Here is a 12,002-nt window from a genome sequence, read left to right as displayed (position 1 = left end):
GTTTTGTTTTTTTTTTTATGTAAGAGTTAGTGCTACTCCTGAGGATGCATTTAACTTAGAGGAAGCATCTGAGCAAACTGCAGTCAGAGAAGAGACTCGTCTGTGCCTCCACAGAAAGCAGAAATTGGGATCTAGCCAAGAGCAGCGGGCTAGCGAACACCGCAGTCTGAACTCTAGTTTAATAACTAAAAACAAACAAGCCCCAAACTTTAAAAGGATATTCTCTAAGTATCTCAGGATCAAGTACAATAAAACATACACACATCCCAATTCATGAACTTTTATTTCATAACTTAGAATGGAACAAGGTTTTCACATAGCAAAGCGTTGAAAGAAAGTATCCAAAAAGTGATTGCTCTCTCATTCACATTTAATAAAAAGCAAACCAAAATAGAGGTGCAAATTGCTTTATATATTTTAGACAGCAGGGGGGGGGTCACAATCAGCAGCTGGGTGGAGGCCCCACCCATTGATATGGAAGGCTCTAGTGGAGGCTGCCATCTTGCTTTGCTGCACTTCCTGTGACTTTATTTTGTCACTTCCCTTCTGGTCTGATTTCCATACATATTTTCCTGAGGCTTCTCCTTTGTCTCAGTCGTTGGGATTGATCTGACTATATGTGCCATGGAGAAAGGATTGCCCCCTTAGGTGGATCTGGCCAGTGCTGTGTATATCGCACTAGCGCTATTTTATTTCTTACATCCATTAAGACAGCTCTCGAGGTAGGGGCTTGAGGTGAACAGCAAAATGTGCGATATAAAATACAATCAAGAACAAACAGTTGTGCAAACTCATTACATAAAGCAATCAAGATCATGAATACACTGTTACAGCTGCTAAAAACAAGAGACAAAAAAAAGTAACATATACCACAGTGAAACCCATTAAAAGCCAGGGTCTAGGGTGTCAAGCAAGTGTAAACATAACAATCCCATCAGTGGTGAAGATCAATCACATAAGGCCAGATCCTCTTATTTTGGCCAAGGGCTGCTCTACTTCGAGGGTGGGGGGTAGTGGAGGACCGACCCTCAAGAGCTAATACATTTTAGCTCCCTTGCTGAAGAAGAAGTGGTATCTTCCGTCTCACTGGCAAAAAGCATTGTGCAAGAGATGAAGAGAACCAGCCTTACCAAATGCGAGCGTGGGTGGTAGTTTTCTCTCTCTCTTTTGAGCAGTGGACACATCACTATTTTGAGTAAGTACTCAGGGAAGACGCCCATCTGCTAATACAAATCTGTGCTCCTCTGGCTGGTGCACTCCAGTGTAACGCACACCTGCACCTCCCCCCAATCAGGGGCGAGGGGCATGGACTGAGGTCGCCCTCACTAAAAACCCGATTGTACTGGAAATCTGCAAGCCCCTCTCTAACAGAATTCAGAAGTATCAGTGCAGTCAATCGTAGCAACCGGAGCAGTCAGGTCCATCGTGGGCACTATTGCGGCAGACGGCGACTGGTCCAGTCCCCTATGCATTTGTTCAGTTTTTTTTTTGTTTTTTTTTTAAACAGCAGTGAGCCACAATTCCTAACAAGTATTAACATGTGTCATTCTATTAGAGTTAACAGTGCTAGAAGGTTGCTTATAGGAGATGCTAAACAGGAACACGAGTGGTGGATTTAGCCAAAGGGTAGCGAATGCTCCAACGGCCCAGGACACGCAGCGAGGCTATAACGTAAGGAAGGCTGGGACTGGGGGCTTGAGGCCAGGGCAGAGCTGCAAGAAGAATCCGTTAATGACCCCTGCAAGGAGGATCCACCCTGGACTTTAAAATGCCAGAGAGGTAAAGGAATGCTTTGAACACAACAGGGGGGAAAGGTGACACAAGAGCTTCTTTGGCAAAGGAAGGGAAAAAAAAAAAAAGGACAACCCGTTGTAGAAGGTCAGTAGGCAAAAGGCCAGAGACCTCTCCAAGTCCCCTTGGCAACCCCTGCAAATAAATAACTATTAGTGCAAGGGGAGCCAGCCGTGCACGAGAGGCAGAACGCGCCCTGGAAACCGTCCCTGTTGCAGGCAGCCTGGCAAAAAAAAAAAGTGTCTTTACACTCGACCTCAACTAATTCCACTCTTTTTCCACTTTTAAAACAGCAATAGTCAACACCGAAGAGCTTTCTGCAGGCAGAAAGGCCCCAGCTTCACCTCAAGCAGGAGGAACCCCCCCTTCCACCAAACTTCCAGCCCAAGGCTCCCTCCAACTCCTTTTTCCTAGAGCTCTTTGCCCCGGCACGAGCAAGGGCCGACGTCTGACCCCTCCCATACCAAGCCATGACTAGACATCAGAGCTGGGCTTCCTCCAGTTAAAGGGCAGCAGGCCTGATGCTATTTCCACCTTTTCTGGGGTGCTGGTGAGGGAACGATGCTGCTTCTGCAGGTTTATCAGGCTCAGCATTGAACTGAGCTTTTCACCAAGGCATATCCTTAAGAGGGAACAGCGTGACAAAACTTCCATGGCCTGCCAGCTCTGTGCTCCAAGGCATCCTGGCTTCAGCCAGCAGAGAGGGGCTCGCCCCGGCCCAATCTGCCACCAGCATCACATGCAGACCAATGGGGAGAGGGGCGAGATGCTCAGGGCCTCGGCGGAGGTCGACTACTAGAGGCAAACCAGTAGGCGGGGCCCTGGCCGGCCTCTAGAAGTCAGGCAAACCTAAAAAGGGATAATGTTAAAAAGTAAAATGGCTTGGTCTGCAGCCTGAACGTGTCGGTCCGGAATGTGTTCGGTGCAGGGGAAGAGGCAAGCAAGTCCAGCCACAGGCACGACGTCACAGAGGAGAGAGAAAGCATCTCATTACTGCACCCTGCAGTGATATTTTGGTTCCCCAGGAGGCGAGAGGGAGCACAGGCCTCTCCCCTAGCAACCCTTCCCCTCTCCCCTGCCACTTTACTTCCATGTTCCCCTGCTGCTTAAGCATTTACGCTCCTTGCCTGCCCAAGTGCTAGAAAGCAGCAGAAGCCAAGGAATGCAAACATCGCACAGCAGCAGCTGAAGTAGGAGAGGGGACAGGACCACAAGAAAAAAATGTAATCCTCACCCCCTTCACTGTGCAATACACCAGCAGCTGCAAACAGGATTAAGCTAAATTATTCCAAAGTATATTATTCGATAAGAAACACTGTAAGATACATAAAGGGTTTATAAGGCCTGACACAGCTCTACCACAATGGGCTGTGGCAACTGTGACCTCACACCAGCAAGGGCCAATTAGATCACATCTGTGTGTCAGGTGACTCACCTCACTTCCAAAGATGGCCACTGCCAGTGATTGTTCAGGAAATGGCAAGAGCCAGCAGCAGGGTTTTGGTTTTTTTTCCCAGGATATCCCTCTGGCTCCAAGAAACAGGCTGCATTGCACACCTTGGTTATCCTCACCATCACATGGGGTAAAGGTAGGCAGGGACCAGCTCACTAACATGGTGGTGCTATGAGAACAGCAGAGCCGACCTTGCACTTCCTCCTTTGTGTGGGTGCAAGCTGCTGTCATGCGTTCACAAGGGGGGAGATCCTGTACAGAGTTGCCCAGCACAATGACCCAAGGGTGACAAATCTTGAATTGTTGAAGGAAGTAAGTCTGTTCCTAGGTGCTAGGCATACTGCAGAACAGGGACAGTTCCCATTTTTTGGGGGTTTAAGACATAAAATTCCTTCCACATACTTGTTTTCCCTAAAACTCTAATTCTCTCCTCAGGGTGGTGGGTGCAGGGTGCAGATTCCTTACCCCGCGCAGTTGCCGGCACCGCGGGGCATTCTCAGCACCGTTTCTCTTCCCAGTCTCAGTTTATTGGCTCATAGTCAGAGTAACGCTGCTTCCTCAAGACGCACATGATGACACCGCCCACAGTCAGCAGTGCCAACGGCATCCCCAGCGCCACAGCCATGATGGTGATCACCACGGCAGAGAAAGAATCCTGCGGGGGGGTCCCGAACCCTAGCAAAGCAGACCTGGTAGTAAATATAAAAAAAGGTAAATTGCCATTAGGTACAAAAAAATAGGCCTGAACATATATATAACTTGGATTGGCCACTGCTGGAGACAGGATACTGGACATGATGGACCCTTAGTCTGACCCAGTATGGCATTTCTTATGTTCATGCTGAACAAATGTTCATCGTGCTGCACACATGCGTTTATACACTGTCATGGGAATACACTATAAAAGTGTCCTAGCAGAATGCCAAAGGCACATCGTGCCCGCTTTATGACTGGCAACGTTGGATAAGCAAGATTTGCAAATGTTTATTGGTGCTTTTGTAGGGGGGGGGGCTGTGGAAATCTGCTGACAGCACCAATAACATTTGCAAATCTTGCTTATCCAATGTTGCCAGTCAAAGCGGGAATGATGTGCCTTTGGCATTCTGCTAGGCCACTTTTATAGTGTATTCCCATGACAGAGTGTATAAAGGCATGCGTGCAGCATGGTGAACATTTGTTCAGCATGAATATAAGAACATAAGGTTTGCCATACTGGGTCAGACCAAGGGCCCATCAAGCCCAGTATCCTGTCTCCAATAGTGGCCAATCCAGGCCATAAGAACCTGGCAAGTACCCAAACCTTACATAGATCCCATACTACTAATGCCTGCAACAAGCAGTTGCTATTCCCTATTGATTAATAGCAGTTTATTATCCAAAAGAGTAAATCATCATTTCACATTTACTCATTCAATTCCTTTCATGATTTTGTAGACCTCCATCATATCCCCCCCCCCCAGACATCTTATGTGAGCTCACAAGAATGCACGCTCACAATTGCACAAGCATGTGAACTCACAAATGCACAAGAACGGCAGAACACATGTGCAGGTGGGAGCTGCACAGTCCTTATACGTACCAGATGAGATAATGGTTCTTCTCATAAAAGTCTCCCTCTGCAATCCCAAAAGATATGTTGAGGGCCTCCACGTTGTAGTGCTCCCTGGCATCCTCGCCAAAGAAGGCGACGACCAGGCCTGGCAAGGGCCAAGTCCTGCTGGCGTTTCGCAGCCGGTGATATTGACATGGCACGGCCTCTTCTCGGATGCTGCTGGAGGAACCGTAGGCCACCGTCTTCCACTGCAGGAAACTCTGGGCACGACTGCCGTTTTGGGCGCTAGAAACCAGCTGCGCCGTCTGCCATAAGAGACACAGCAGGCAGGAAGTCAGCACAGGCCTTTCCAACAATCCCTGCCCCCCCCCCAAAACACTGCTGCCACTACCATATGCCAGCTCGGATCCGCAACGAGCGATATCCTCACCATATGACCAAAGCAAAAAGGTTAACAACATTTTCTGACATTAAAGACTATTTCTTCACAGCATGTTCAAGATGGGGCTTTGCGATGATCTATTTATTTTCCCACCGCCTTGAGTTAGGCAGTAACCTCTCAACGACAGAACTAGCCAAAAATAAAGGCATGATCCTCCTCCCCCCCGAGTTTTGTTTTATTCTGGAAGAGATATTCGTGTTTAAAAGCCTCCAAAAGCTACTCCTGCTTCATCCCTTCCCCATTTTTTATTATGAAGGTGAAGGAACCGGAGGGTGCTGCTGTGCTCATCTGACCTCTCTGCCACCCCACCCCCCTCCCCAACCCTCTCACCTCAAAAATCGTGGGGGTGTACTCGTCGTCGATGCTCCAGACGGAATCCAGCCTTCTCTGCCCGCCCTTCCTCTCCAGGGTCACCATCTCCAGTGCAAACCGAGAGCTCGCGCCGCGCGGGGTCACGCCGGCGATCACAACTCCACCTTGGAGCAGTTGGCGGTGTGGAGGAGGCGAGGCGGGAGGGGGTCACGGCTCCCCTCCCTGTATGCAGAGACCTACGGAGAAGGCGGGGGCAGAGGTAATATCAAGCTATCAGCTGCCATTTACATTAGGCTTAACATTTTTTTGGGGGGGGGGGGGAGGGGTGGCATGGCATGGCGATCCCAGCACAGGCCACCCCCCACACATCCGTTGTGTGACCTTCAGAAAGGCCCCGGACCTCCCCCCTGCTCAAAACTTGCAAGCTGTCGGAGCAGGGATACAGACACCCAAATTCTCTTATACATGGACTGCGTACGCTCATGGCATTAAACAAACAAAGCAGAAAGAGATACACCTGGATCTCTTATATATATATATATATATAAAAAAAAAAAAAAAGTCAACTTGTTTTGCAGTAGGGGCTGAAAACATGCAGTGGGGACAGCTAAGGAACTGGGAGAACTAAAGACATCTCCGACCTTAATGGACTAAGCCAATGGTTTTCTTGGGCTGTACAATGCCAGAAGATGGCGGAATGATATTCCTTATTAAAAAAATGTTACTCTCTCAGTAGTTTGAGATAAGAATTCCACCCTCCCCTTCAAATAACCACAACCTTCCCCTTCTGAGCCAGTCCGGGAATTCTTACAGTGATCTTCACAGGAGGGTCCGAGATCACTGGAAAAAATATTACATTTTGGTCTGAAAGCGTATATGTGCAATATTTACAGGTCACCGTTAAAGAAACGCATCTGGAAAACCTTCAGAATCCTTCTACTGCTTCTCGCCCAGAACCCCCCCCCCCCCCACCTTGATTAATTAAATATCACAGAACGGCTTGAGTCAGCCAGGAGGAGGAGGAGGAGGGAGAACCCTTGGGACATTCTCCTGGCCTCTCACTCCCTCGCTCACCTGGAAGGAAACGCTGCCGTTCTGAAAGAGTCCGGCGGTGTCGGAGGCGTTGGTGCCCCGGAACGCCGCGCGCAGGGCCGTCTCGTTCAGAGTCCTGCTCACATCGCCCCAGACGAAGTCCGCTAGGTCGTACGCAGGGTAGAAAGCACTCCGCGGGGCCCCGGAGAAGTTTGCCGTGTTGTTGCTGTCGTTGTATTCGAAGATCTGAAAAAAAAAGAAGCCGCGGTACTGATGAGAGCCAGGACATGGGATGCCACACAGAGCATCCGAACACCACCACCACGCAGCCATCCACGTTTCCACGTCACAGCAGTGCAGATAAGGAAAAAACAAAATCCCCGGGAGGAAGGCTCAAAAGAAAAGCATTAAAGACAAAAAACCCCCACAGAACTGCAGGTAGAGTACCCTGTGCCATCTGCTAGAGACAGAAAAAATACTGAGGAACTGCAGGTGGCACTAGGCTTTATGCAGCAGGGTCAGGCAAGTTTTTTCCTCTGTCGCCACCTGCTGGCAGGGATGTATGAGCCCAGGCATTTGGACTGATCCGGGTACGTACAGGGAATTCACATTTAAGATCAGGGCGCAGTGTCGACAGAAGATTTGCCCCAGGGAGAGCGAGCAAGAAAATGTTATTAGCTGCCCCAGCGTCCCCCTCCCTCTTACCTTTGTGAAGACGATGGCTGTGGCATACTGGATGCTCTCAGCCGGTTCAATGCGGAGAGCCCCTGAGGGGGAGGGCGAGAGGAGCTTCGTCCAGTTGACATTCAGGGTGCTCTCTGTGCTGTTGGTGTACACCAGCAGTACCACGGGGGCTCCCAGCGTGCCCCACACATAGTGGATGGTGTCGCCCTGCCCCACTGCCCTTAAATGCAGCAGATTGGCCCATGAGCTGTTAGATCCGGGGACAGTGTCTAGGTGTACCTGTGTATGCAGGACAGAGAAAGGAAAAAACAGAGGGTTTAGTATCCGAGCCCCATCACCACTTGGCAAGTTACTTTATACCGGACCCCCCCACCACAGGACCAGCCAGGGACGATATTGTCCATGAGATCTGGACACTATAGAGGCTCCTCCTCCTCCAAGGCCTGTGCTGTCTGGAACACACAGGGACAACATCATCCTTCCGACAGCCTTCGTGTTTATTCAGCGAGAAGCTTCATAACCTGCAGAGAATCTTATTGAACTGCAGAAAGGACAGAATGGGGTGTAGGGTGAGGAGAAACAAAAGTAGATAGAAAAAAAGAAAAAAATGAGAAAATACCACCCCACCTGTTAGCTGCATTCTTCCTCCCCCAACCCTTCCCCCTCCATCTGTGGATCAGGATGTCATAAGACACTGTTTGCAGACCAGCTCAGTCAGCCTTACAACTTCCTGAAGGAGGCCACAACCTCTCTACAGACAAAGAGGGAAAAATAAATTCAGTCTGAAAAAGGGGGAAGTGAGTCAGATAAAGAGGTCTTGCAAAAAACATGAGTGTTAAAGATTTACTGAGAACAAAAAAAAAAAAGAGACAAAACAGCGGGACAGAGGACTAAGGAGGTTTCAGAGACATAAGCCACGAGGCACTCTCTCAGGCCATGTCTGGGGGATCTTGGCAGAGCCGAACGCCAGCATCAGAATGCGTTCGGATACGCTGAACGAATTTGCAAAAGCCAAGATTGCTGAAGACATATTAAAAAAAAAATAAAAATTCCCACAGGAGGTTCAGTGGGCAGATCTCCAAGATCTTCCCCCACCGCCAACTGATCCTATAAGTTGCAGCAGTTACTACCCTTAACAGAAACGTGGGGGCAACCTGCATGAAGCAGCGGTTACTACCTTGGGAAGCTTGCTAGGCATCGTCGGTACAGTGTGCTGCGGCAGTCAAAAAAGCAAACAGATTGTTGGGAATTATTAGAAAGGGAATGGTGAATAAAACAGAAAATGTCATAATGCCTCTATCGCTCCATGGTGAGACCGCACCTTGAATACTGTGTACAATTCTGGTCGCCGCATCTCAAAAAAGATATAATTGCGATGGAGAAGGTACAGAGAATGGCAACCAAAATGATAAGGGGAATGGAACAGCACCCCTATGAGGAAAGACTAAAGAGGTTAGGACTTTTCAGCTTGGAGAAGAGACGGCTGAGGGGGGATATGATAGAGATGTTTAAAATCATGAGAGGTCTAGAACGGGTAGATGTGAATCGGTTATTTACGCTTTCGGATAGTAGAAAGACTAGGGGTCACGCCATGAAGTTAGCATGGGGCACATTTAAAACTAATCGGAGAAAGTTCTTTTTTACTCAACGCACAATTAAACTCTGGAATTTGTTGCCAGAGGATGTGGTTAGTGCAGTTAGTATAGCTGTGTTTAAAAAAGGATTGAATAAGTTCTTGGAGGAGAAGTTCACTATTAAGTTCACTTAGAGAATAGCCACTGCCATTAGCAATGGTAACATGGAATAGACTTAGTTTTTGGGTACTTGCCAGGTTCTTGTGGCCTGGATTGGCCACTGTTGGAGGCGGGATGCTGGTCTGACCCAGTATGGCATTTTCAAAAAAAAAAAAAATCCTCATTTAAGTGCCTAAGCTGTGCAGCCAGCATGGTGCACTTGTGGAGTGAATAGAGAAAACCTTCCCCCTGTCTTCACCCCACCCTTCCTCCAGTATCACAATGGGCCCAACTGCTCTCTTTCCTGAATGCTGGCACAGAATTACTGTGGCCAGCACCCTCTCCCTCCCCTCCACAGCTCAGAGGAGCAGAAAGCTATGAACTCACTGACATTTAAAGGACTTTGAAAGTCTTGTAAAATCCAGAAGATCTACTCCTCTCTCTCAATTTTTAAATTGTTATTTCTGGAAACCAGTTGGAGAAGGCCTCTCCCTCTCTAAGGGCTCCAGCATGAGGGGTATACCTCTGCAAACAAGAGGGTGGATGCATAGGCCCTCCAAAAAAAAACCTTTGGTGCTATTGCTAACAAGCTGGATATGAAGTCTTTATCAATAAATACATTTTATTTTCTTCTTAGGTTTATTGTTAGCTTGATTTCCAAAACCAAGCAGGTATAGCTTTCAAGCTTTCCTACATGGAGTTCATTAGACTGTAGCAGAGTCTCATGTTAGCCACCAGGCAGAGACAAGGATTCAGAGGTTAGATTGTATTTTTTTTTACTTCCAGACAGACTCCGCCTATCAGTGGCCTTTTCATGGAAAACACCTCCCCCTCCCAAACACCAGTCCCACAAAGTACCTGGGACAGGCTTCCTCCAAGCTCCCCAAACCGTCACTGCAGGGGGTGACACTGGCTAGGCCATCATCCTGATCCACAGTAAGCACCCCCCTAGGTCACCTTTTCACTGTGTGATCTTGATTGAACACTTAAGGCTCCTGATTGTCAAGCTAAAATACAGGAGTCACATTTGGGCACAGGGATTGCACCCGAGGGAAGATCCTCATACTGAGTGTGATAAAAAGATGGTGCTATGCAAACAAACAAACAGCAGAGCCAGCTCTGGAAAGGACTCGGCCCAGGGAACTGGCAGGTGATCTTGGATGGCTTTGTAATATGGGAGGGCTCAGAAAAACAACCCAAGTGCTGCTTTATACGTGGTGCCTGCCCCCTCCCACCTCTTACAGCTAGCTGTACCATTATCAAGGAGGTGTAGGGTGATGGAATGGGCATCCACATGTTTTCTCTTTGCACTGGGGGGAGAGGGGAGAGGGAAAAAGGCTCTCATTTTCTGCCATAATGCTGGTGGGAGATCACAGTTTGTTTGTACCCTCCTGGAGTGGTGGTGCTAGCCGGAAAGGGATAGAGGAGGGTGGAATGGATTCTACCCCACTGGTGTTCTTGCTGGAAGGGGAGGAGAAGGATTTCTTGCTTTCTCCCCACAGGAGTTGGGGAGGGGGGAGGTTAGATCTCAGGCTCTGCCCCACTGTTAGAGGTGTTGGGGAGAGGGAGCTAGGTTTCTGTCCAGCTAGTGGGGGTGGGGTCGGGAGGGTGAATCTCTCAGTTTCTGCCCCATCAGTGCAGGTTTTGGGGAGGTAGATCTCTCGGTTTCTGCCCTGGCAGTGCAAGTGTTGGAGTGGATCTCTCAATTTCTGCCCCAGTGGTGCAGGTATTAGGATGTTGGGGGTGGCTCTCTCTGTTCCTTTCCCACCAGTTCACGTATTAGGATGTTGATATGGATCTCTGGGATCCTTCCCCACGGATTGGGGGGGGGGGGGTGAATTTCTCAGTTCTGCCCCACCAGTGCAAGTGTTGGGGTTAGATCTCAGTTCCTGCCCAACAGGCCCAGGAGTTGGGGTAGATCTCTCGGTTTCCTCCCCAACAGTGTTGGGGATGGATCTCTCGGTTCCTGCCTCCCACGCCGGTGCTTCCCCAGACTCGCAGCCTCACACTCACCTCCCGGCGGTAGTGATCAGTGGCCCCCCGGCACAGACCAACGTGCAACAAAACAAGCAGCAGCCACACGAGCCGCATCTCGCGCACTCCGGGTCTCTTCCTTAGCCCCGCGCTCACGTGACCGGGCAGCTGACGCCGGCCGCTTTAAAGGAGCAGAGGCGCTGGCAACTTAAGAGGAGATCGGCTCGAAAAGAAGGTGGAGCTAAGTGGCAGCCAGTCCCTCCCTCGCTCCCCTGGAATCCAGGAGCCTCTCGTCCCGAGAAAGGCCGAGGTTCATTTTACACCTGCGTCCCCAGTCCCTTCATCACCTAGGGCAGCGATTCTCAAGCGGTGTGTCGCGTGCTCCCGGTCTCTCCCGCTGCTCTTTCTTCCCTGCTGCAGTTGCCGCCGGGCTATCAGAACGTTCAAGCCCGGCGGGAACGGCAGCGGTGCTAGAAGTAGCTCTGGCACCCGTGCCTGACCTTTTTTTCTTCCCGCGCTCCCCCCCCCCCCCGTGACCCGGAACAGGAAGTGGTGCGCGGGAAGGAGAAAGAGCCGCCCGCGCCGCGTGGAAAAGTAGCAGCGGCAGCAGCGGCCCCCGAGCAATTGAAGCAGCCGGAAAGGAGACAGCAGCATGAGCCTCCCGCGGCCGATGGGATTCTTCCTTCTTGGCCTGCGGGGGCTGGAGGAGGAGGCTGCAGCTACCGTTTGTGCTCGGGGGGAAGTGAGTGAGAGAAAGAGAGAGAAGCAGCCAGCCAGTGTGTAAGTAAGAGAATGTATTTGATTGAGAGCCTGTGTGTGATTGAGAGAAACTGGGCAGAGAGCTGATGTGTGTGTATATGTGGAAAGTGACTGCTCAAGGAGATGACTGATGTGTATGTGAGAGTGTGAGACGGTCAGGGGGGTGTGTGTGTGTGAGAGAGAGAAAAAGCATGGAAGTGAGAAATCTGGGTATGTGAGAGAGAGCATAGGGGTGGGAAGCCTGTGTGTGTGTGCATGCATGAGAGAGAG

General features: G+C 49.8%; 1 protein-coding gene across 1 annotated transcript; it reads right to left on the bottom strand.

The window, feature by feature from the left end:
- Positions 1–266: 266 nt before the first annotated feature.
- Positions 267–11,300, bottom strand: LOC115078218 (glycosylated lysosomal membrane protein A-like). Its single transcript, XM_029580988.1, is given in 7 exon segments — positions 267–3,933; positions 4,824–5,101; positions 5,569–5,708; positions 5,711–5,786; positions 6,625–6,828; positions 7,288–7,545; positions 11,013–11,300. Coding segments are annotated over 7 exon segments (1,203 nt in total). The 5' UTR covers positions 11,091–11,300; the 3' UTR covers positions 267–3,764.
- Positions 11,301–12,002: the final 702 nt, after the last annotated feature.

The sequence above is a fragment of the Rhinatrema bivittatum genome, chromosome 16 (assembly GCF_901001135.1).
Source record: "Rhinatrema bivittatum chromosome 16, aRhiBiv1.1, whole genome shotgun sequence".
NCBI lineage: Eukaryota > Metazoa > Chordata > Amphibia > Gymnophiona > Rhinatrematidae > Rhinatrema > Rhinatrema bivittatum.
This window is presented reverse-complemented; position numbering and strand designations above follow the sequence as displayed.